Source organism: Gymnogyps californianus, chromosome 13, assembly GCF_018139145.2.
Source record: "Gymnogyps californianus isolate 813 chromosome 13, ASM1813914v2, whole genome shotgun sequence".
Classification (NCBI taxonomy): Eukaryota; Metazoa; Chordata; class Aves; order Accipitriformes; family Cathartidae; genus Gymnogyps; species Gymnogyps californianus.
This window is the reverse complement of record NC_059483.1, coordinates 21,034,209-21,060,644: the sequence shown is the minus strand read 5'-3', so window position 1 is coordinate 21,060,644 and position 26,436 is coordinate 21,034,209. Positions and strand designations below refer to the sequence as shown.

Here is a 26,436-nt window from a genome sequence, read left to right as displayed (position 1 = left end):
ACTTAGCCCATAATAATAATAAACAACCATAAACAGGTTCACAGGCATTACTAAATGTATGAGATAGTAAACACTTTCTCAAAAACAACAAAATGATGAAATGAAATAATCAGTCTTATTTAGGGGTTAACTGAGAGAAGTAAAGACTGTCAGTCAAAAACTAAGGTTCCCATTACAGGATAATATATTCCATAGAGCAAGAGCTTTGTCTACACTAGGAAGGCTGTGCTAGGATAATTGTAACAATGTCCTTCTCTAGTAAAGATGCAGCTTACAAACACCTTGTATATCTGTTAGTATAACTTATAACTATTCCATAAAGAAATATATGCTTATTATTACCATTTAACTGTCTCTACAGAGATATTGAAAAATTTAAATCAAATATAAAAAATACTTGTATTTGTCAAAAACAATTGTTTCTGATGTAACTTTCCATTTCAGTACAAATATCAATGTCCACAATGAAATTTCTGGTTAAGATTGAAGGTTTCTTTGTATTCATCCAGGACGTATAAAAATGGAGTTACTAAATTCTCCAAATTTAAGTCACTGTTCCAAGAATGCAGACCAGGTGTACATGGTCTTAACCTTAAACACTCTTGCTCAGTCCTTCAGTTTAGGCTCTTTTCTCAGGGTTTTTCATGGAAAAAAGCTGAAAGACCTTGCTTCAGTTCCAATGCAGAATAGAAATATGTATCAATACTTTGCTGTGAAATTTCATTTCGTGGCCAGCCTTGATACCTCCAGTTAGGGTTTCTGAGGATAACTCAACTGATCTGACTATCAGAAAAGTGTTTAAGTTTACACTGCATCAACAACAGGGCAAACCAATTTACAGCAATGAAGAACACATAGCACAAATAAGGGATTCTCTTTGGATGATATTATTTATAAGACCATACTTGGCATAGGCTATTGTGCCAATGCAAACAAAACATTATGAATAAAACTGATAGGAAGAAATTAGAATTCCTGTTAGCCTGATATTAGCAGTGAAGTGGCTGTCCATATGTTGACATTTATTCACTTGGATAAGTTTAATTAAGTTTGATTTAGAATTCTAACCTTGCTATTTAAAAAACGTGCATAGGGAACACTGCAGCTACTGGGGTAAAGTTGTCTTAGAAGAGCCTTATTAAACACAGATGACCCGTTTAGGTCCTAAAGAGACAGCTGAAGAAGAAAAAAAAAAGAAGTATCATCTCAAGAAAATATGGTACATTTGGAGCTCCAACTATCCAGGCACTCTGTACAAACACGTCGGAAAGCTAAAGCTGCAGTTACTGAAGTTAGTTTCTAAAAACAGGAAGAATGCTCCCATTTCTCATGTAGCAATCCCTGACGATTTCCAGCACTTCCTAAATGCAGCTGGATGGAGAGGAGGATTTGAACACTTCCTCAGCTACCACTCCCAATGCTGATCACCGAAAGCACCAGGAAACACAGAAGACCATGAAAATAAATAAATGCTTAACAGCAAACCGGCTATCATCAAGGCACTTCACTTTAAATAGACCTAAGAAAAACATTTAACATTAACATAAAGCAACAAATATTCCCTAAATAAATAATCAGATTGAGAGCTGTCTTTCTTATTTATGCTTCATCTACTAATTCCTTATAAACAAAGCCTATTCTCTTTCTGTCTGAAGCAGAATGATCAGAAGAGCACATCACTGAAAGAGGTTTTTAGGGTGGCATCTGCCTGAGTAATGGATGCTCGTTCTGTTCCATTGCTCTTTGATTGTGTTCTAATATAAACAAAACGTACTTGCTTCCAAAAATATTCCCTTTTTTCTTTTTTTGTGCTTTAAAACAAGATGTTCTAACCAAGATCATTTTAGACAAAGACTATTTAACAGAAATGCTACCAAAATTTGCAAGACGATATTGAAAAAAAAGTTGACTTTGCCTGGAAATCTTGACAGACATTTCATTGGAGCTTCTAAAAAAATCAAACTGGAGCACAGGGTGAAGTTATGATTGCTGACTGATATACTTCATACATCTAGACCATTTAAAGAGTAATTGTCAACTTCTTCCAACCTACAAGCCCTGCAAAGAGAGATTACTAAGAATAGGTTACTGATTTTAATAGGCCTCTTCAAAGTAATTCATGGATTCTCAGAGGTCCACAGACCACAGCTTGAAAGCCACTGATTAAGAAAATTTGCAACTGAGTAGCTTAAGCAACCTAACACAGCTAGAATACTGCAAAACCAGAAAATTAAACCAGTGCTCTTTTGAGCTTAGGCTATGGCGATGTGCTCTAGAGCCAGTTCTTGAAACACCTCAGCTTCTTCTGATGCTGTTACTCCCTCACTCATCAGTCATATTCATGAGAACAAGAAAATCAGGTTGAAAAAGATATGGAAGATTTATAGACCTCAGCCACAAAACCAGCTCATAAACTGCAGCGTTTATTACTTTCATTAAACTTCTCATCTTCATTAGTTTGTGCTATAAAGCTTTAAGAGGTGAAAAATCACGTCAGTAAAAGATTAAACATTATATCATAATGTCTTGCACCAGAAGGCATTAAAAAGTTCTATCAATGCTAGCAAATAGTGTGGCCTTATAGAAGTAGTTTTACAGTGCAAATCTGTGTGCTAAGGAAAAAACATGTTTCTAGACCATATTTTTCTGTTCAGTTTCATCCCAAAGGATGGGACGAAATCCCATCTGAATGCACATCCAGTTTGTGCATTCCCCGAAAGCACCCTGCAATGTGAACCAAAGCATATTAACTGGGGACAAACAGGAGATGTCATTTCTGAAGTATACTCTGGATCAAAACTAAATGTTAGTGTAGATACATCCAAAGCAAGCTAAAGCTGCATGTAATTATGATAACCTCCATTTAGAACATACATTCTATATATTCTGCATATTAATTTTGGTTTCAACTCATCTAGTTTTTAAGATTCTAAAAGTTTATGCATACTTAACTGAAACAAGATGAGCAGCACATCCTAGCGAGAAAAGGCAGAACTCCTTATGCAATAACAGAAATAAATTGGAATCAGTTGTTTAAATTGTTACTTTTCTGATAGGAGAGATACATATGTATATATACATACATGAAAATATGCATATATAAACACACACGTACCTATGCGGACCCAGATGCACATACTTAAAAAGTAGTATAATTCATTGCCATTACACCTAGTATTAACTCTATTGCATTAGATGTAATAGATGTGGACTGTAATACCAAACACTCACTTGTCTGTGCTTTATTTCCGAAGGTGGAGTTTGGCAGGGTGGGGGCTTGTTCTATTCTCTGTCTGACTAAGCTTCAAAAAAAACCCCCTCAAGTGCATCTGCACAGATTTGAAGTTGAGAGATTATAAGATTCTTTTCCCCAGGTCCCAATTCAATACCTGATTACACATGTGTGTGCATATACTTCATACTGAGTTTTAGATATTTTGTCTCAAAGGCCTGTTTTATTATTACTGGTTTCTCAAAAAAGAAAAAAAAAAAAAGGGCAGCTAAGTGCTATACATCTGCCTTGTCATCACAGTTTTCATGTTCAAAAAGGTATACCTGCTTTGTTTCAGTCATCTGTGCTTAAACGTTTTTTTCCAGATAATAATTTTCCATCCTAATTCAAACCCACCAGCAGACATGAACCATAAGTGCATGCAGACTTTGGGTCTTCACATAGTTTGTTTGAACTTATGCAGACTAGTTGGCAAACAGCACCCTCCTTTGAAACTGTAAAACAATCCTGTAACCTGATCCAAAAATACTTTAAATTAAAAAATGTCACATAATAAACAGATTTTGCAAATTTGAAAAATATTTGAGATGTTAAAGCTGCTGAATTAGAACTGATTTTTTAATTCACAATCGAATAAGAAAACACTCAGTATTCCTGTATTTCATATTATTTTATTTTATAAGCTATTAATGTTAACTTTTGACAATAAAGATGTTTTCAGAGCTTTTGGGTTTTCATTGGTTTGGGGGAATTTTTAATTATTTTTTTTTAACACCAGGTAAATCATTTTAAGATAATATTTTGGCTCCCTTTGTCAAATTCAGTGCAATACTTGTATTCCTCTGTATTACTGACATGTTGTTCAAATTTCAAATTCCTATTGAAAAAGCTGGTAAGTTCCCACGAACAGCTATACATTGGTATTTACAATCAAGTTGTCTTCAAGTAGACAAAATATGGCTGGAAATATAATATGACAAATTGGTATTCACATCCATGTAAAAATATAACCAGGCGGTGATGTGTTTAAATTCTTACAAGAGACATTTAGGTTACACACCAGGCATAACTGTCTCACTGCATGGACACTTAGACAAATTATCTAGGAAAGACACAGAATTTCCATCACTGGAACCTTTTAAAAATAAGTATGATAAATTTCTGTCAAGAATGGCTTAAGTATTGTTGATAGTGCTTTTGAGTATGGGGACAGACTAAATGACCTCCAAGATCCCCTCAAGTAGGTTTTCTCATACCCTGCTGCTTCTTGTTTGCTTTTGGATGCTGTCATCGGGCTGTGGTTTAACCAGGCCAGGGAGGAACAGAGACTGGAGCGCTCTCTGATTTGTATAGTCAGCACTCGTCTCAGCACTGCACTCCTAAAATAGGGAGTGCTGGGGAGCTTAAAGTAAATACAACTTTGCTGCTCTGCATAGGATGAAAACAAGGCCAGCAAGGCTTGTCCCCTCTGTTGCAGTCACAGTCCTCCTGACTCTCGCTGGGTGTAGGGTGTTACCAAAGACTTCAGACAGGGGACGATGCTCAGATGACCCCCTGCACCACCTCCCCAGCGGTCCCTGTCTGCAGGCTGCACAGCACCTCTGTACAAACCCACAGAGCCAGCCTAAATGACACAATCTCCCCAAATCCACAGAGGCAGCCAGCATGAATCTGCATAAATATGCCAGTGTAGCCAGGTTTATTACTCTCCTAGCACAATTCAGCAGAGAGGCACCGAGGGAGGTTGCTGAGGCACTGTCTGAGCTTTTGCGCTCTCCCCAGCAGGGTCATCTTGAGCACAGGGGTACAAAACCCCTGGTACCAAACGAGGCTCTGCAGGTTCAGTTTATGTCCTGACAGGTTCTGTCAGCTACGGCTGAACACCAACAGCCAGGCTCCATCTGGCTCTATAAACAAGCCACCAAACCATCCTTGCATCATGCTCTCCATGACCCGGTACCACCCAGGACTCTCACCAATTCATCTAGTATTGGAGCCCAAAACCTAAATTTGTCCCATCTTTTGAATCTAGAAAACAAAATAAAAGCAAAAATGTTTCAGAAATTAAATAGTGTACCCAGGTAATGACAACTCAAATGCGCACAATTTTCTCCTCATGAAAGCAGCCTTATACAAGTATTGGAAGACAGCGAGATAATTTGCATGCATGAGAGTTTGGACACACGTGTGATAGCTGGACACTCCAACCTGTTCTGTCCTCTGCTCCTGGATATTTAGACCTTGCATTGAAGTACAATTTAGGGCAGCAATTAAAAAGATACTTTCTTAAGCAAATTCTTCAAGGAACTAAATTTATTTAACAAAACAGATTGGGCTAATGTCACTAGAAGCCATATGCTGCTTCACCTCATCCTAGCTTTGGGAGGAAGGAGGTTAAATGGTGGGGTTCTGGCAGAACAAGCTGTTTTTAAGAGGGCAAATACTTCCGTTTCTCCTATTTTTTCTCCTATTTTCCAGGATGCCAAATGCTTCATCCCTTGTACTGACAGACGGTTTAGACTGGTTAAAAAAATCCTTTGGGAATCTCATGGTTTAATTTTTATGAAGAATGATAGAAGTATTTGAGTGTGTGCAACAACACTCCTCAAAAGTTCTGTTTTGGTAACTCCGAAATTCATCTGTACTTTGAGATTAATCTGTTTTATATAAAAATGCTATTTTCTACTAGCTGCACTTCTGTCGTCTCAGCTTCTCTTGCGAATTTTCCTCCCTGGATAGCACAATAAAAACCTCTAGTGCACTGACAGCTGGATCAGTGTTATTTGTTTAGCAGCAAAGACGATAAAGGATTCCTATTAGGACATATCAGCTTTTAAGGCTGCATGGCCCTTATACGCTCTTATATACGACCTGTTTTTCCATTGATATAGTATTCCTCAGTGCCTGAAGAAGGTTATGTAACACACTCTGTATAGACTTACAGAATAATATACACACTTTAGATTTTCATAGTCTAAACAAAGTCATTTGAAAGCGCTCTGAGACAACTGGGGGTGTGTGTGGAATTCCAAATCTGTTCTAATTAAGGGCTAAAATGAAATTAAGTTAGAACTAAAACCCTCTGAAGTAGTACCTGGTTTGGTATACCGTATAAAATTATGTTGTACTAGACAAATGGTTGACAGTCCTGCAAAATTAAAACCAGTGCTTACAGCCTGCAAATAGTACAGATAAAGAACTCAGAAAAGGCAGCTACATTTCCCTGCCGTGCCAACGGGTGATTAGTTGACACTGACAGTGAGGATTACAAGACAGTTCAGCTGTTCCCTTGATCTTTTGAGATATACAAGAGATTTGAAGATGTTTGCTAATGGTTGTTGTTTTCAGCATCTGCAACAAAATTCTGAAAATATTTTAAGTAATTGTTAAGGGATGCTGGGTTGGTTTGCTTCTTTACTGACATAGTTCATGAAGCAGGGTGGAAGTTAAGATTCAAATCACTGCAAAGTATTAAAATGAATGAAATTTAGCTCATTTTATTTTAAAAAGGCTTCACCTTTTCCACAATACATTTTGCATTATGTAAATGACTTAAAGAGATAATGAATTTTCATTGTACCAAAAATATTACTTGATGACATTTTTTAAAGTGCACACACATAGGTTATGGCATCAGTTTTTCATCTTAATGTTGGCTTCATAACTGGGAGGGCTGGCAAAAGACTTACAGTTGTTTATTGTTATGTACTGCTATGATTTTAGGAGATTTGTAAAATAACATCAGTGTTGGCCTTACAAACTAGATTTTTATGCTGCCTACATTTATGTATTTTTAATGCAATCTATGCTATCACATGTAAAATGCTTTTTAAAAAAAGATTAAGATCTAAAACTGCCACAAAGAATAGAGAATTACCTTTGTTCAGCTGACTCATTTCTGATTCTTTCACTCGTGAATCAAATATATTAAGTGCATATTAATGAAACCCAAGGAGGCAGATTTTTAGAGACAGGGAGACATATGCAACACTTTCCTGTGGAAATCTTTGTATCCCAGGAGCTTGAATTGGCCCTGCAAGACTCTCAGTATGTAAAAGTCTGGCAAAGGACATTAACCATGTAAGTAGCCCTACTGAATTAAAATGCTAAGGAAAATGTATGATGAAATCCCAGATGTGGACTGTATGGGTAAAGATAAGGTAAAAATTGATAAATGCTGCATTAAAACATTTAGTTTATATTCAGTTATACTCATTGCATCTCACTAGGAAGTAAATGCACTGAATTCCTCAGAGGATGGCTCAAGATTTTCATGTGATTATTTATCTGAGGTTACTTTTAATTAAGTTTTAAGTTCCTCAATAATTAGTGCTTTTACTTTCTTCAGCTTTTTTGAAACAACTACTTATCCCCCAGGGTCATTTAAGCAAAGGGGGCACACCAGTATTTCTTGTTTAAATGAAATCTTCAGCCATGCATAGATTTGCTAGTGCTCATTTCTAGTGTTAAGGTAATACAAATGATCAATATTAATAAAGATTAAAACAATAAAAACAATATGTTTACATTTGGCAGGAACTGATTGTACTCTACCACAGAATTTAATAATACCAAGTACCATTTCCAACACCAGATGAGATGGTAGTGCTCCTGCAGAGCTAATCCTGCTATTCATTTTATATCCAATGTTTGCTTCCTGCCCAAATGACACCTGTGTGTTTCTCCTGTGCCAATATGTGTTTGCATACACAAGAATCTATTTCATGGTTTCCCCAGCAGGCATTTTGTATGTTTATACAATTTAAGAATAAGCTGATTTCATCAGAAAATGTAGATTTCTAGAATCCCCAGAGAAAACCAGATCAATCTACTACGACATTACACTTCTTGGAAACAGAATATAAGAAGTCTATGATCTGGGCAATAACTCTAAAAAAGAAAAACGTTTCTGTGGGAGAGGGAAGAAAATTGTTAAGAATTGGATACTGAAGGAGTGAGAGTCTCCAAACATCAGCTACCTGAAAATACTAAAATGAATGTAGTTGTATCACAACTATTGGTAAAGAAACAGAAGGGAAGACAATAATAGATTAAAAACTGGGAAAAAGGGAAGAATTTTATCAAATCTAAGGTCAAGCTGTCCCATCATGCATGGCAACACAGAAAGGGTCTTTTTCCCTCCTGTCCCACCTTGCCTGAATTACAGAGACTGCCCACCTCTCCCTGTAAGCCCCAGGATTTGCCCTCGTGGGGAAGCTGGAAAGTGATGCACTGCTTTCCTTCCAAACAGAAAGGAAACACACATCTCTTGCATACCAATGAACTGAAGAAATTAACCTCTACGAGTTGTCCACAGGGCAATACAGTTGTGAGCCATTATTTCCTGTGATGGTGCCAAGATTGTTTCTGGTTTTTGTTTGGTTGGTTTTTTCCCCTTCTCCATTGTCCCTTATTCGTAACACGCACCTTGCTAGACTGTGATGGTGACTGGTATCTGCTGATTCAGCACGGCAGGCTGAGATTTCTAGTTGCATCCTCCAATGGAGGGAAAATTTCTCTATATACAGAGAAATGCGTACAAGAGCAGAAGACAAACCCTGCACATGAATCTGAAGATAATAATAAACTGGTATAGGATTTTGGCTGATTTGCAAACATAGGCAATGGGGGGTAGGAATTACCCTTGGGTAAAATAAAAAGGAAACAAAACCAATTTATGGAAAAGGTTAAAAAGCTGCATGAGAAACTTAAGCTGTTTATACATGCAAATACACAACAATTAACTAAATTGTTAACATGACCTTAGAGCTATATTAGAAAGGTGGTATTTCTTATTTTCCCCTGGATGCAGGGGAATGGTTGAATGTCTGCTGTATGTTATTAGGGTAAAATCCCCATTCGTAGCCTAGATGCCACATGAAAAGCAATAAAACCACAAACTGATCTAAGGAAAGCTGAGAACTGGAACCACAAAAAAGATACTGCCCATAATAACAAAATTTTGAAAGGTTTTGAAGGACCAATGTCTTAATTACATGTTATTATAGTTTTTTTTAAATCCAAGAGATTCCATAATACCTATCATAAGTGCTGGGGAATTAGGACAGACAACGTATCTTTATAACATGACATTGTACTTGAGTCTAGCTGAAACCCAGCAGACAGCGTATTTCAGCTGTTCTGCTCCAGCAGAATTTGCATCAAGGGTAGGCAACTTGCAAGGAGGAAGACTGGACTGACCCAAATCGACAGAAATATTTAAAAAAGAAAAAAAATGTACACCAGTACAGACTACAAACTGGACAGAAATTCACACTAGCTGGTATTAAATTCAGCACTTTCACTCCTAACTAAGAAAGAGAAGTTTGTTGCCAGCTGCTTTATATTCTTTTATATATATATTCTTTATATATATGAATGAAATTTTTATTTTTTTTCACTTCCTTGCACAGATACCTGCACTAATGGCTGGTCAAATCTTCCCCACTGTGACTTATTTCTACAAACTTGCTCAATGTGATGAAATGTCAAGAGACATATTTTGAGTCATATCTTCAGAGGCAGTAACCTGAGAGAAGATGAGAACAGCACAGCATTTCAGATCCCAAGCAATAGATCTGAACAAGGTCGTGGGTAAGTTGGGTTTTTTGGGGGGGGGGGGGGGGGTGTTCCCCTCAGACTGATTTTTACAGAGTTTTTTATCTAAACATCACATGGCTGCCTTTGCTTCTGTAGTGAAGACCTTTACAGCCATCTGGTGAATCCAGCATTGATGAGCATGTTGGCTCTTGCATTTCCATGTCTGACTGTGACCTGCCATCCATTCAATCCGTACACATGCACTTGTTCAGGTTCACATATAGGGAGCATAAGATTTGCTAGATACACACAGAACAGATGTACCATGAGTACAAGTGAGTACTACCTCAACATAGAGGCTTAGCACAGAAACAAGATAAGCAAACATCCTCACGGGAGCTGTGGATCAGCTGTATCTTCTCTCCAACTATACGGATACCCTTTCTGATTGAAATCTCCAACTTAAGTCCCCACTGACCAAGCAATGTGGCACGTTATAGGAACGATAAGGAAACAACTGAGTGGTGAACCCCGGGAAATACAGTCTCTTGTAAGGAAACTAAGTCATGAGAGGTCAGCCGGCACCCCAGCCACAGCCCCGAGCAGCAGCAGCATATCAACGCCACCAACAGCATAATGCAAGTGGCTTGGGAGGACCAAATTTCAGGGGACCGTGCCCTGTTTCTGTATTTTTTCCTGTTCATTAACTTGTTGCACGAGTAAGGGGAAGGCTAACCCAGCCAAACCTCTGCTGAGCAGTATTAAGCAATGTAACCAATGATTTAACTTCTTTTTCAATATAGAGTTTTGCCTCGGGAATTTTAACAGAAGCTACCTCAACCAAAAAGACTTTTCCTTTTTTTTTCCCCCCTAAGCTGCAAAGAACTGTACACTTGAAAATAGACAGCATGCCTGCGGCTTCACATTGAACATCGGGATGTTAAAACATCTTGCCTCAGGCTACTTTTTTCCCCCTTTGTAATCCACATAAGGAAAGAGAATTCAAGGAAGAAAAGTTAAAAGGTTTGTTACCTTCATGGGAACAGTAAATGATTGTCAGATGTTGACACTAGTGTTTTTTGCAACCAGGTAATAAAAGCCCCATGTGATATAAGGCCTGAAGATAGTAACAAGGGACAGGATTCAAGAAGGCTCAGAAAGTGCTAGTGAAGGTGTTAGCAGAAGACTGAAAACTTTTAACCAGTTCAAGGGTATAGGTGGGGGATGTACTGAACCTGGGCAATGCTGCTGATTTGCTCTGAATTGCAGGGCAGACTGTATGAAGATGGCTTCAGAAAGGGACAGAAGAATTGCAAATTGCAATTAAGTCACTCTTGCAAGAAGAACTGACTGTTTCAGCAGAGATCTAAGGGGAAAGAGTCAACACCCCCTCCCCCCCCCCAAATAGGTGGGAGACTCCTGCAGATCTACATCCAAAATGCGACAGAGATCTGGGAGCGACTGAGAGAAGCACTGCCATTTCTCACTCCCTTGGTGGGTTTCTGACTGAGTCTAAGCTCTCTTTCCCAAAGGATGTTTCATTTCCTCAAGTAATGTAATGGTTTGAGACCACAGCCCAGCTACTTGATCTCATGAAGCAGCTCTTCCTATTCTTACACTGTCTTTAAAAACAGGACACTTGATATTTCTGTACAAACTGTATACAAAAATTATTTCACCATACACTGATATACAAATATTTCAGATTTAGTCCTGGACTAACTCTAATCTACATAACAAAAAAAATGAAGCCAGGATCCCTTATATTCATTAAATCCTCTTTACATATCGTAGGCTCACTATTCTGTTTGCTCAGGGAACAGAGTCCGTAATCTAGTAACCCAGGACACAGAAGGATTTTGTTCTGAGGAACAAAGTATTTTTAACTTGCCTAAGTCACACCCCTATGTGATCATCACTGTAGTAGAGACTACATTTGCACCGGGAATTTTCTCTCAAAATACATTTGCTGAAACACAGCAGCAGTTCTGCACTTTTTTGGAAGAGCGGAAAAATGATTCTGTGTGGGTCAGTAATGAGAGCAGTAATTGCCACAGGGCTGACAATAATTTATGTAGAAGTTCTCAATTGCTCCTAATGGCCTGTCAGACGGTAAAAGGGAATGCAAAGCAGATCATAAAAACAACTCTAGCATAGCTTCTGAGAACAAAATTCTTGAAACTTTCACTCTTGCTAAGAAATATGAAAAAACAGGAACTGAAGTGGCTTCTGGAGAAGCCATAAAAGAAAACTACATTATTATCTAGCAATTCCTGTAGGTCAGATTTTGTGATTGCAGCAGAAAATGAAATAATGTTTTCCAAGATTCACCTATATCTTAAATGAAGAATTGTAGTAGAACAAAAACTTCATGTACTATCAACAATAGATTACTACTTCTTCCAGCTAAGATTGGTTGAGAAATGTCACTACTGATACTTCAAAACCGCAGAAATGTCAACTGTTTCCAATAGTGTAAACTGAATGCAACTCGGTAGATAATAATCTACTTACTTTTCTCAAAATAATACCAAACTGTGTCACAGATGTTTGGAAATGCAATTATGCTACAGTCAAAGGACTTAAATTTGACAATGTATCAACATTCATAGCTTAAAATGGGAAATAATAGCCAATCTAGAAGTACACACAGAAGATGAACTTTTGAGCTTATAACTGCCTAATACAGCAAAACACACTAACATACATACATTAGACTACACCCTTAGACAAGGTTCCTGAACCAATTCATGCACTCTAATATTTTTTGGATGTGTGGATTTTATCACGCATTCCTCCTTTAAAAGCCTCAGGAGAAAAATATTTTGCACTTAAACTGCAGAAACCAGTTAAATGCTAATTCTGTTACAGCTTCAAAAATTAAAGTAGGTTTCAAGTGTCCAAAAAGAAAGTGTTATATCAATTCTAAAAAATAAAGATTACTTCAACTTATTATATTAACGAACAAGGTCATTGGTAGATAGAAGTTTAGGATATGTGAAAGGCAGATATAAATATATTAGATATAAAGGCAGCATATACGTACGCTCGATTAAAAAAATACGCAAAGTGGTGTTTCCCTGACACTGCATCTTAAAGTCTCTTATTTTCATGTTGTTATCCCTTATTCCTACAAAGAAAGGCTGTCACTTTTAGATGGTCACAACTTTTCAAGTTAGTCCTAAGCACTAAAAAAATGAAATATTGCAAGACAGTATTGTGTCAATCAAAAATGCTGACAGAAAACAATTGGCCAGTTTTAAATATTCTGTAAAATTTTACTTCCATTATCCTTTTCTTATTTGAGCTTTCATGTAAAGTTAGTATTTTTTAAAAAATGCTGAGTATCAAAATGTCCAGCATGAGAGAAATTCCATTTTTCCTTCTGCTCTTACACTCCCTCCCCATTGCTGCAAGGTGCGTGGCTCAGGGAAGAGGCATCGCCAGGGAGCCTGGAACAGCCCTGCCACATCCAATGTCTGGGTTTACTGTGTGATACGAGTCAGCACAGAGCAACCACCCCTTACGACTGGGTAATATCCACAAGGCTCCACTCCCAGTAAAGACTGAAGAGGCTAAATCAAATCACAGCCTTGCTTTCCACTGGCTTTTTCAGATGCTCTTCCACCCCCCTTTGGTGGCTGCTAATGAACTTGCCCTACACCACTGTCATCTCTTATTCAGGTCTCTTTGTCTATTTGACAATAATAGAAAATAAAAGATATCCAGCTCTCATTGTAGACTCCAGCCTGTCCCAACCCTTCTCTGATGTTTCCCAAGACATATCATCTTTTATGGCTTCAGCTACAACTCCCTGGCCCGACTTCTCATTCAAGTTGCTCCCGAAGACAGACCAAGGTCTTTCTGAGCAAATGGAAAAAAAAAAGCATTTGGCTAATACTAATGCTTCTGCCATTGCCAAAGTTATTTCTGTGGAAACATCCACTTTCACGTAGTTCTGTCTCCAACAGAAAGGCTCATGATCTGTTCACCATCCTGTCCTACTCACAGATCTCTTTGAAAAAGCCTAAGATGATCACAGGCACTTTTAGCCATGACCAAAGAATCAGCACAATTACCCTGTGCAATGTGAGGCCAATTCGCAGTACAAACTTCACTCTGGTAAGAAAAACACAGTGTCACTACATACGCCATGAACCTGCGTGGAAATTGGCTGTTCTCGATCACCTCCCCTTGCCATCCCACTTACTGACAGTGTCTCACATCCGTCTGCTCATAAAGGTTTCGCCTTTTTTCTTTTTTTTTTCTTTAAGTCTTTTACATTGCAACAATATTGAATTCATGTTTACGATTGTTTTTAGACTCTGAAAGGTCCATGTGGATGATAGTAAGGTGATGAGTTCAGATAATTAGCAGTGATGACTGGGCAAATCAGCGTGGGAAGGACAACAGTCTTGTTGACTCATTTTCAAAATGAAAATGCATTTCATTTTGAAAAACAAAAGAAAAAAATTAGAACTCAAAAGAGGTGGCTGTCTTATATACTATAAAACAACCATGCACCAAAAAGTAGCGTCCTGTTACACAAAGGAGACTTGTTGTTGAGCTGTAGACAAACAAACTTGACTGTCACAAGCTTTATATTTCACATTGTCATCAACCAGCAAAATCAAGTACCAACAACTTTTAGGGACGGGGGGAAAAAAAAAGAAAGGAAAAAAAAGTTAGGAATGTATCACCTAGAAAGAGAAATTCTTTCCAGTGAAGCTGACCATTACCTAGCCAGCCCATGGACCAAGCTTCAGTGGCTGTGAGCAGACATCGCAGCCCCTCCGCACTGCTTCCACGAAGAGATCTCAGGGAGATCTGAGCACCGGGGACTGGCACTGCCTCTCGCCTGCTCCCCACAAAGGCATCATCCAGGGGGCTGGACAGCACAACTACTAAGTTCATCCAGAAACTGTCTGAGAAACTTTTAAAGTAGACTCTGGAGGAGTTGGGCAAGTTCAAGAGTAGACAGCAAGAAATGCCAGCTCCCCTTCCTAACATTGGGCTGTATTTTCAGAAGAAAATGTATTCAAGAAAAAACATAAAACTTGCAAATAAATGTACATTTCAATGAATAATTTTCATTCTGGGAAGACTAAGAACAGGAACATACAGGTTTTCACGCTTCCCAAAGAAGCATTTGTCACTTATCCCAGTCACTGGGTACGGATTCCCTATTACATCCCATAGGCAGTATTACCCTCTCACCTCCAGAAAATGAGATCAGGCATAATGCAGACTGCTGCGAGGACGTTACATACTATACGGTAGTTTTTTTCCATATTTGCTGTTACAACAGCAATCCACAGATGGACCAATCTAAAGCAATGTACAATGAATATGAGATTTAGACAGGTAAGCAGACATTTCACAAGACAGAAAGCATACAAGTTGCTGCCCTTTCAAAAGAACTACAATCTCCTCAGATAGACCCCTCTTTGGTCTGAATCCAGGTTCATGTACAATTCAAGAAATAGTTTAAATTGTTCGATGAATGGGCTTAAGTGTAGGCAAAACAGCATATTTTGTTTCTTCACAAAAAGTTAATTTGAATTTTACTCAACATTGGTCTACATACAATTTTATTTTATAATTGATTACCGAAGGTTATGCAAAACCATCAAATCAATTTCAAGTATGACTGCACCTCACTTCACCAATGGTAAAATCAAGCTTAATGTGTCAGTTTTTCAATGTTTAGGACTCTTTAAAAACTACATCTACCAATAAATCATAGGTATCCTTGGCAGCAGTTTATAATATACTAATTTTAAAATAAAAGAGAATCTCCCACATTATACAACTACTCAAAGAAAGACTTCAAAAAAATGTAAAGGACCTTTACATTGTCTTCAAAAAGTTGGATTAAAAGATATTCACTAACTTGATTTGTTCTCCCTGTGTAAAACATGGCAAAACCTTCCAGGAAAACAATTCTAAAAACATAGGGAAAACAGTGACCATTGAATAAAATACTGTGCTGTGGGAAAACACAAACACTTTTTCCCAGGCTGTGCTGCTGAGCTTTTCAGACTATCTCAGAATCTCAGATGTGTCATACCTTCCCATGGGGGAAAAGAAACATTTTAAATGCAGTATCAAAATAATAAGAATAGTAATTTAAAAAAACCCCCATCATCTGATGACACATCTCCCCTCTTCCTAAAAGCTGTAACAATTCGATTTTCAAAATTCCTTTCCCACCAAATAAATTAAAAAATAAGAGGGTAGTCTGCACATTTATGCCTAAGAAAAAGGTTTGCAGAACTAAATTCTAATTTTGTAAAGCATCACTCATGGTTTACAGTGTCCCCAAGGTATTCTACTGTGTCCGGTTATATGAGGTAATAACAATAAATAACGTTTTCTTCAGTTAAAAAACAAATGACACTCCTTTATCTTTTCATGCCTAAATCAGACACCTGCTGAATCAATAGTCACATATTCAAAATCCAGTGAGAAAGCAACAAAAGATTCCTGATTGTATATAAAGGATTAAAGAATCATAAGTATGATACAAGAGCTATGCATAGCTACGTGCTTATTCTGCTTGTGAATGGAAAAGGAAGAAGGAAGGGTCTTCAAGGAAAGTAGCCAAAGGAAACTGAAGCAAATGTAAAAAGCATTTCAAGGCTATATTTAGAGGAAGACATTCTTCATACATTTGCCAAGCTATTCACGTCATTTCACACAGCATGTTTTATCCAGCTTTATAAGTCTATGAGAGAGCGGGGGGTGGGGGTGGGGGAATCTGGATCAGTTGCCAGAAATGGAAATCTTGCATTTATGTAGAGGAACGAATATTTTAAGCATGTGAATTCAAGAGTACTTTCCAAAGGGGGAAAAAAAAGGAGGCGGGGGGGGCAGGCAGGGTGTTAAAACTTTCTACCAGTATCACAGGAGGATTCTGCAGTATATAGTTTATAAGTAACACAACTTTGCCTCTAATACTCCCTTTTGAGCCAGGCTCAACTAGCCTTAGCTGTATCACTAAAAATACTAAAATGAGTGAATTTCACTAAAGTTCAAGTCTTCAGCTGGTATAAACTAGCTGAAGATTTGTCCATGTTCATGTAGATAGGATACATCAGTTATATAAGCAATTACATATTTCTCCTCTATAATGCGGTAAACAGCCACCTAAGATGAATAAACAAACACCAAACACAAGCTCAAAGGTGAAAACAGAAACAGAAATACTCCAGTTTTATAAGAATATTATGATTTTTCTCTAACTCGTTTAGCACATCACAAGGTTCACCTATTTGCAGAAAGAAATGTCGAGCATACAAAAAAAATGTCAGTACCAGATGTAATGGTAATAGAACAAACCACATGGAAATTTCCTGTTAGTGACCTTCTAGAGGGTGGGGATGGAATTAATTTGAGATATAGGACTGGTTTTATTAAACTTACACAAATGACTTCTATAAAAAGTTTTTACCTTCATTCCCTTCTCCAGGCGGCTGATAAAACGAAAGCCCCAAAGATATGATGGCTGCAATTTCCAAGATTATAAGAGTCACATCCTGCAATGCTTCCCAGACTAGCTGTAAGAATGTTTTTGGCTTCTTTGGAGGTATAAAATTTTTTCCAAAAATAAGCTTTCTTTTTTCTAGGTCTGCAGCAGTGCCAGCTAATCCTGTAAATAAAATAAAATAAAATAAATTAAAATTGCAGTGAAACAGAAAATGCCCACTTATATCTACATTCTTATAAATTATTTCTCCAAGAACAACTACAAGCTGTACCACCTATGGCATATTGACAAATAGGTAGATATTCCACTTAAATTTTGCTTTTGCAAGATGATTTGTCCTTATGTTCTGAACAGAATACTTATGGACTCTATTTAGTACTAATTCCTGCCAGTTTTAATCATAAAAAAGTCTTTGAATTAGTAGATTTACTTTAATAAGACCTATGTATATAGATACATACATACATGTAAGCAATGACTTCTGAAAATAGATCATAAAGCACAGATAAATTATATTTGGGGTGAAGATGGAATAGCTGTTGGCAGCTTTTGGTAATATCAGTAGAAGAAGCATACAGATCTTTGTTCTGACCTCAGGTCAATGACCTCAAAGTATAAATCAATAAAGCATGTCTTGTTCTACTTCAAGAGCAACCTCTCTTGCTGCATATGTACTGCTACACAATCGCTGCAATGAACTGCATCAAGTTTTTGTTAAGTGAAAAAAGACAGCCAAAGTGACAGGTTATATATGCAAAGAAAGTAAAAAGGAAACAATATGGTTCCTTAGATCGATATAAAAATGCATGTATTTTACATGATACTTCAACTTAAGAACATTTCAATTTAAGGATACAGTGTAAGAATGTGTGGTTGCACTGAACAATCCACTTAGGTGCTTTTTTCCCCTATTTTTTTGATTATATTAATGTATGCACGTCTAGCGCCTTTTCTGAGGGAAAAAAAGAAGAGGAAAAAAAAGACTTGCAAGTGTTAGGGAAGAATAACTGTGCCCACATACCACTCTCGGCAGCATAAAGAACTGCAATAAAATAAGTGCTTACATATATCTGCCAAATAATATTTGATATCAGTTGGAACATTTACAAAACTGTAGGTTTTGAATGTGATCAGCAACATAAAGTTATTCATGCTTATTCACCCTAACGTGACACAATGAAAATACTTAAATTGAGAGTTGACCTCGGAGGAATACAAAGGTGCCTGCAAGAGAGCAAGAGGAAACGATCGATCCCACACTGTAAGCATTCCTCTCCTCATGCAGTTTAGGGTAAGTCCTTGCCTCCACCAAAGCACGTCAACACCTATGGGGTACTTCAGGAACGGAAAGCCCTATTAATAACACCTTCAAGATGTCAAGCAAAACAGATCAGGATCCTAATGTGCTAATGGTACTCAGCTTTATGTCTCGTTCATTCAGGACTGGTGCAACTGTTCCCAGCAGCGTGCATGTGCCAGCAAGTCACTTCTTGAATGAAAGCACCAGGCCCAAGTGTAATTTCCTCAAGACGAAAGCGATGCTTTTATGAACAGATCAATCCTGCCACAGTACAGGCAAAGATGTTGACTCACCTTTCACTTAAGGTATATAATTACAGCTGTTGTGTAGCTTTGGGCTCTTGGTTAACTCATCAAACTTTCATTTCACCTTCAGCTTCTAAGAAATACTATCCTTCTCTCCCAGATAAAGGCATGCTGTAGTTATTATTACCTCACTTCATTTAATTTTCAGTACCTAGTGCCTAGTGACACTGTAACAGACAGGTTCCTGCTATTATGAAGTGTTTCCGATATTCTCCAGGATTCAAACAATAACATGTCAAACCTCTCCACTCCTCCATGAGCTCCCAGTCAGCTTCCAACGTGGGGTAAACACCTTCCCCTATGAAATATGAATTGCAGGCTACGAGCCATTGGGTAGTTGCCCTTCTGTGAACCAATGCAGATCACAGAAGTTAGGACAACACACGTGAGAGATCAGGGGAGTCACTCACCACCGATAGCATCTGACATAGGGACAAGCCTTCAGCAGAGACCAAACAAATACAGTTTGATTAGCTTTCAGAGGGCTGCAAAGCCCTTCAATACAAGGAAGGATTTTCGCTAAAAATGGCATGCACAATTTGCACTAGGCTCCCAGAACACAACCTACTCCAAATACAGTGGTGACTTCATACATAAAGGGGAAAGTACCTGGACAGCATTGATGGTGGTAGGGATTTTTGGCAGAAATGTTCATATAATGCATCTACAAACAGCAATACAAAACTCTGAAACAGAAAAAACCCAAAAGCACACTGGAAAGTGAAAGGAAGAGATGTCTGAAAAATGCCTGTTTTCCAATACAGAACATATGTGCACAGTGGTGGGCCAGCTCCAGCAGGTAAGTAGATGACGGGGTACTCAACAGCATGAAAGGGACGGCTGAAATAGTACAGGGAATAGCTGCAGTATTTTTCAACAATCCCAATTATTTTTACCTAGACATGATGAATTCACGGCTTTGAAATTACGCTATATACTTTACTGTCAGGAGGCCATAAAAAGTATACATATCCTGTCCTATGTTAATTAAGGCACATATTAATACACATACACACTGAGAAGCCTCCAAAGCAAAAGAGAGATACTGGAACTCAAAGAGCTGCTTTTTCTCTAAGACAAAAATTGTTCATTTAGACACCATAGAAATTTAGACACCATAAGGTTAAGGACTAGACTGAGTTTAAAGCATCTATGGTCAGACTGTAGTCTGGAAGATAATGGTAAGTAACCTACGTTGGAATTTAGACATAAATCTTATTTAATTGTACTCTTTCATTTTTCATCATCTTCCTTAAGACCCATAAATAGACAAGGGTAAATCACGTGTGTGATTTTATTCTTTTCTATAAGTCTATGTCTTGGTGAAATTACTCACCAAATCAGTCTCACCTAAAAAAAAAAGAGCATATTCATCTTTAATTATGAAATTTATTTTCTTGTAAATCATTTAGAAATACTGGAAAATGAAATTCAATAATCAGTTCAAACCAAAAAGTTTCCCTTCTCCTGAGATCTGGCCATTCCGTTCAGCAAAATTTGGGGTTTTTTTTTGTCCTCCCACAGAATGCCAGAAACTAACAAACTCCTGTATTTACAGAGAGAGAGAAAGGAAAGGAGAAAATTAAGAAATTGATGAAATCACATCATAACGGTCCTAAGCATTACTATAGCGATAAGGTAGGAAAAGGACAATAAAATACATAGAGAACCCAACGTTATACAAAGAGATACAGCTAAGGGAAATGTGATTGAGAATCTGAGGCAATGTAAGATGTTTATTTTGCAAAAGCTTCCATAACTTCTCCATACTATTGCCAGCAGAAGGTATAAGGGGGGCAACTCCTTATCTTTTTCAAATAATCTGCTTTATTCAGAAACGTTATTTTAAATAGTCCTAAAGGTGTTTTGAGCAGGCCTAACTTAGTTGCTTGACGAGGATTAGAGGTCACTTACACTTTCTGTTGCACTGGCAGATCTGCGGGATGCTGCTTCCCAGCTAGTGCGCACTGACAGGCAGTACAGATGGTAAAAATGTCAATTAGCACAGCAAGATCTGGAAGTGGACATCTGTCCTCACCAGTACTTTTAACCAGGAGACAGCTTTCCTGCTGCTAGGTTTTTTTATGGTTTTTTTCATATTACACATACTGACTTCATTACTGTTGCCAAATATTTTTTTTTACTTCTCGCTTGTCCCTTAAGTATTGAGTCCTGTGACAATAATGAAAGAGCATTGCAAATGAAAGTAATTTGAAATATCATTTCTATATGAAGATATAAAACATCTAAGGAAGTGAAAAAGAACCAGTGGGGACTAAAAAAAAAAAAAAAAAAAATTGGAAATACCAGCTCAATATCACTTCAGACTTCATATGTTACTGGCAAAAGAAGCAGCCTGCCGTCTTATATTCTGTATGACAATAAGCCACAGACTGGCTGGTTTTATGTTCATTTGTCCACACACACACGAATTTTTTTTTTTTTTTAAGTGCTTTTCTATGTCGAAGCTGTGCAATACTTCTTTGCTTGACCCAAGTGTTTTAAAATGATTATGCAGATTTGGGTTAAATTTATATACAAATAGTGTACACAGGTTTAGGAAATATTGTGAAAATTTATTACTGATGCTTCCAGCACTTGAATAATTTCTTAAGGTTTCAGTTTCCAAAATGTTTCCCCCAAATTTGTTTGAAATTTGTGGGAGAAAGAAAGTGATTGCATAGAAAACATTTTCTACAATGTTGTGCAGTATATTAAATGCATTTCTGATTTCATCTGGCATTGTTGCTTTTTTGGAGGACAAAAAAGATTAAAAAATTGGAGAAATGCCACTTACTGAATTTTCTCTGTTCCTTATCTACATCTGTCAGTTACTGCATGCTGAATATAAAACCATCATTTCAATTAATGCTTCCTGGAAAACTGTATTTCTCTGACAGTCATCTCCACTGCAACCAAATGGAGCATGACAAACAGAGAATGATTTTGATGCTGCAAAAATAGCAAAAGCACATCACTACTAAAGCAACAATTAAAAAACCCCGTAGAACTTAAGAGAATGTTTCATGTCTGCTTAAACTATGAGATAAGGAATGGAGAATTTACATTTGCACTACTTGTGCAAATAAACCATTCATTACTTACTAACTTTCTTCTGTACATTTTCTGATGCATCCAGAAAAGTAGATACAAATTTCAAATAGCAAAAACTGTAAACAATGTAATTTAAAAATCACAGCATATGTAACTTCAAATGCAAAAAAATTGTTCAGCAAGGAAAGTAAAGGCTTCACAGTGATGCTGAACTGCTACTGAAATTAACACATAGAGGTAAATCAACTATTTTAGTTAGTTAACTCTAATGACAATTAGGTATGACATGCACGAATTCTTCCTATGAGAACACAGATGTATATTTTATTTCATGAGCTCGTATCACCCTAGTCTCAAACTCTCTTCTCAAATGATGAGCATTCCTAGCATCACATTACCTAGGTCTTCACAGAAACTAAAAAGTAAAACACCACAAAGTATCACCTCGACAACTATTTCATTTTCTTTGCCTTGTTTCACCAACTCCATTTATTTCACATTTAACTATGAAACAATCCCTGCCATTACTACTGCTACATAACGCTTTAGTATAACTTGCCCAGGCCCACCAGCTTCTATAGCTCTCGCATCAACTCTCAGAACTTCATAACGTCAATCAGAAATATTAGCCCAGTTACTGCTATTTTAACACAGAAAATTCAAACCCACAATGTCTTTCAACATTTTTAGTCGCATTCTACTCTCTGGTCGGAAGCAAATTTCTGTGCACTATTTTGCTTTTCTCTCTTGAAAAAGCTAGAAGTGACAGCAGGCCTGTTTTTCTTCCACTTCAATCTAAGAAGTATAATCTATCTAGTGACTGAAAGAGCTGAAAAAGTAAAATTTTCAATTCAAATGAATAGCTAGTAACTAACAGATTTAGTTTCTGAGATCTGCCTTAGGAAACTGTCCCTACCTAAGAAATTGGGGAAGGCAAGGAGACATGCACAGTAAACTGTGACTACTGTTATGGTTTTGATCAAATGCTAAGGAAGGTCTATTTTGTCCTTTATGTATAATGATGTCATCAAGCACACTATGATGTAATCCAATATCAGTCTTCATTAGGTCATGAAGTCTTCATGACACTTGTTTAAAGGGTATCTAAGTAAAACAAACACCTGCTTTGGTATCAGGTATGCCACAAAAATACACATTGCATTAAACTACTTGTTTTACTGACACAAGATGATTTTTTTCAAACTAAAACATACACCAGAGATGTGAAACACAAAGTGAAAATATTCACACCTAGAACAGATGCCTCTGTGACCTCCCAGTTTTATCATGTATGTTGCTTGAAAAATTTTTGGATTAAGTACATTGAAATTCTGTTTAGGTCATCTTAAAATAAAATCAGTTGAGAGAATCCACTCCATCAGTAGGAGAGTATTTAATGAGAGCATTTAGTAGTTTCAGCAAGCTGAATTTGAATTTCACTAGTGAATGAACCTCAACGAATAATAATTTCCTTCTAATCTCGGAACAACAAAGCTGTCTGTAAAGTGTAATGAATCTCATTACCTGTTTTCATTAATATCACTTGCTTACATTTGTTTACATAAATTTTAAGAAATTTGTCCAAAAATTAAAAGCCTTTGGAATTACAAATCATCTAGCACATGTCCTGTAAGCTTTACGCTGCTGGTGCTACTATTTCTATAAGTCCATTTGGCAGTTCTGCAAACAGACCCTTGCAGCATTTAGAACCTCTTTGAGTCAAATGCTTTACAGCTTGATCTAAATAGCCAACATACAGAAAAGACGGGCACAGAAGTGGCAGAACCAGGAAATGAATTAACTCCCCCTCCATTTCCTCACTAATCCTCCTCCCTCTTCACATCTAACAGCAACAACTGGCCAAGTCACCATGTCCTGCCCTCTTGAGTTCTGCCACAGCTTCAGCTGCCACCCCGCAGCACAGGGACCACCCTTCAGCCTCTGAAAAGCAGCAAGGTGACTACAAAAACCCCGATGTAAACCTTCCCTGTCATAGGTTGCAATCAAAACAGTCACTCTTAAGTCACACAAAGTGCACAAATACATCTCTAAATCCATGACTCTCTTAAAAATAAAGTAACTGAAGAGCTTAACATTCTTTCTTATAGACTGATGCATCTAATGTAAACGTTAGGAACAGACACATAACAACTTGCATTTCTACCATGAGTTTCTCTCTCTCAGTCTCTTTCTAGCTATAGAAATGCATAGGCAACTTTATCTCAATTTTATGAGGCAGCAAAAGGCTGAAGTTCTTGCCCCATACAGTTTGGTGGCAGTTCAGGGGAGTAAATTCACATCTCCTGGGACTCCTGATTTACACTCAGCTGCAAGATACCACGCAGGATTTATGCTGCCAAGAAGCACTGAATGCTCCATGACGTTTCATTCATTTCCCCATCTAGCCATTTTGGTTTTATTTCTTCTATCTTCTTCTAATATTTTTTAAAGTAAAATTGCTTTGAAAAGAAGCTATTAACCAGGAACAAATGATTTACATAAGATGTGTCCTGGTTTTGGCTGGGATAGAGTTAATTTTCTTCTTAGTAGCTGGTACAGTGCCATGTTTTGGATTTAGGGTGAGAATAATGTTGATAACACGCTGATGTTTTAGTTGTTGCTAAGTAGTGCATAAGTTAAGGACTTTTCAGTTTCCCATGCTCTGCCAGCAAGCAGGTGTGCAAGAAGCTGGGAGGGAGCACGGCCAGGACAGCTGACCCGAACTAGCCAAAGGGGTATTCCATACCATGGAACGTCATGCCCAGTATATAATCGGGGGGGGGGGGGGGGGGGGGGGGGGGGGGGGAGTTGGCTGGGGGGAGCAGATCACTGCTTGGGCATCAGCCAGCGGGTGGTGAGCAACTGCATTGTGTATCACTGTTTTTTTTCCCCTCTTCTTTTTTTGTTATATTCCTTTTCATTACTATTATTATAATATTTCATTATTATTATTATTATTGTTAGTATTCTATTTTACTTTAGTTATTAAACTGTTCTTATCTCAACCCACGAGTTTTACCTTTTTTTCTCCCGATTCTCCTCCCCATCCCACTGGGAGCGGGGCGGGGGGGGGGAAGTGAGGGAGCGGCTGCGTGGTGCTTAGCTGCTGGCTGGGGTTAAACCACCACAGACACCTAATAACAGCAGAACCAGAAATGGTTCCCAATAGTGACTGTAACATCGCCCAAAAAAGCGCCACTCATCTGAAAGACATGCTACAATTTCATAATAATCTAATGACTGGACTTATGTACAGTGCATAACCATGAGCCAATATCAAGGCAACAGACAAGACATCAAATATTAAAGGCAAGATATGCATCGTAACAGATGACTAATATTTTTCTTGCCTAAACAGACAACAAAAAGCTTTCTGCAAAGGCTGGTAACAAAGCATTCAACAAGAGCTGAAGGTCCAGTATGAAGAAAGAGGAATGAGATTTCTTTTTTACAAATGTACTGCTGTCAGTGGGAGTACAGCTGTTGAGAGAGAAGATAATCACCCCACCAGAAATCAGTTCTTCAATAATCATTACACCATTTATGTATGTCTCATCTTGTGTACCACACACTCCTGGAGATGTTTTTCTTTTGTTCTATCTTGATGTAGTATCAAGCACAATAAAGTCATTACAGATTCAGGGCACCAATACTAATAATCTAGTATGTATATCCACCATCCATCTCCCACCCATTACCAACCAGATAATAGAGGTCATTAAAAATTCCTTGTTACATTATATATAAACAACAGTGCAGTAACAGTGCAGATCCTCACCTAGCACTAAGAGACAGTAAACCTAAAAGTTATGGAAGGTCTTTACTGCAGCTAAGCCAACCAACCCCAAGCTAGTGGGATACCCCACAGATGCTGGACACTTCAGGTTTGTTCAGCATCACATATCCTCAGCAGTTCACTGGTATTGGGGCTTTTTGGAAGAGACGGAGAGGGAACAGGGGAATGTAATGGTTTCTTTCCCCCGCTCCCCCTTTCCTGGTAGTCAAAGCCTTGAGACAGTTTCTTCAAACGTCTTTTGGTTATTTAAACAAAGCTAGGATTTCATTCCCACAGAAGGTAACATTACGATTTAGAGTAGACTGTACAAATGCCCTCTGCACAGGCTTATGTATTACCCACAAAGCTCCAATTTCCTGTTGAAACATAGACATATAAGATGGGACCATTTCAATGAAGTTGACAGAGAGTATGAGGGAAATAGTATCAAAAACATGCTGTTACAATGCTGAGTTATAATATGATTGTTCCAGACAGTGTGAAAGCTTTTTCTTGTCCTAAATATTTAAGCCAAATCAAGCATCCTTGACTACAGCTTAAGACACACTTGCTGGCCATTCTGTAGGATCAGGCTTGAAAAGTACTAACATGTGAATCAGGTAATGACAGAGAAGAGCAACCACATAAGTTTAATGGAGAAGATCCAAGGTCTTAGCCAAGAAAAAAAACAAGGAATAAATGAGCACATAATAAAGTCAAAGTGGAAAGCCTTCCTTAATT

At 37.7% G+C, this 26,436-nt stretch overlaps 1 protein-coding gene across 1 annotated transcript in view; it reads right to left on the bottom strand.

The window, feature by feature from the left end:
• Nucleotides 1-26,436, bottom strand: part of ATP2B2 (ATPase plasma membrane Ca2+ transporting 2) — a 413,794-nt gene that overhangs the window by 113,629 nt on the left and 273,729 nt on the right. Inside the window, exon 4 of the mRNA XM_050904420.1 lies at nucleotides 17,226-17,423. Coding sequence (XP_050760377.1) covers nucleotides 17,226-17,423 — 198 coding nt within the window. The remainder of the gene's footprint in view (nucleotides 1-17,225; nucleotides 17,424-26,436) is intronic.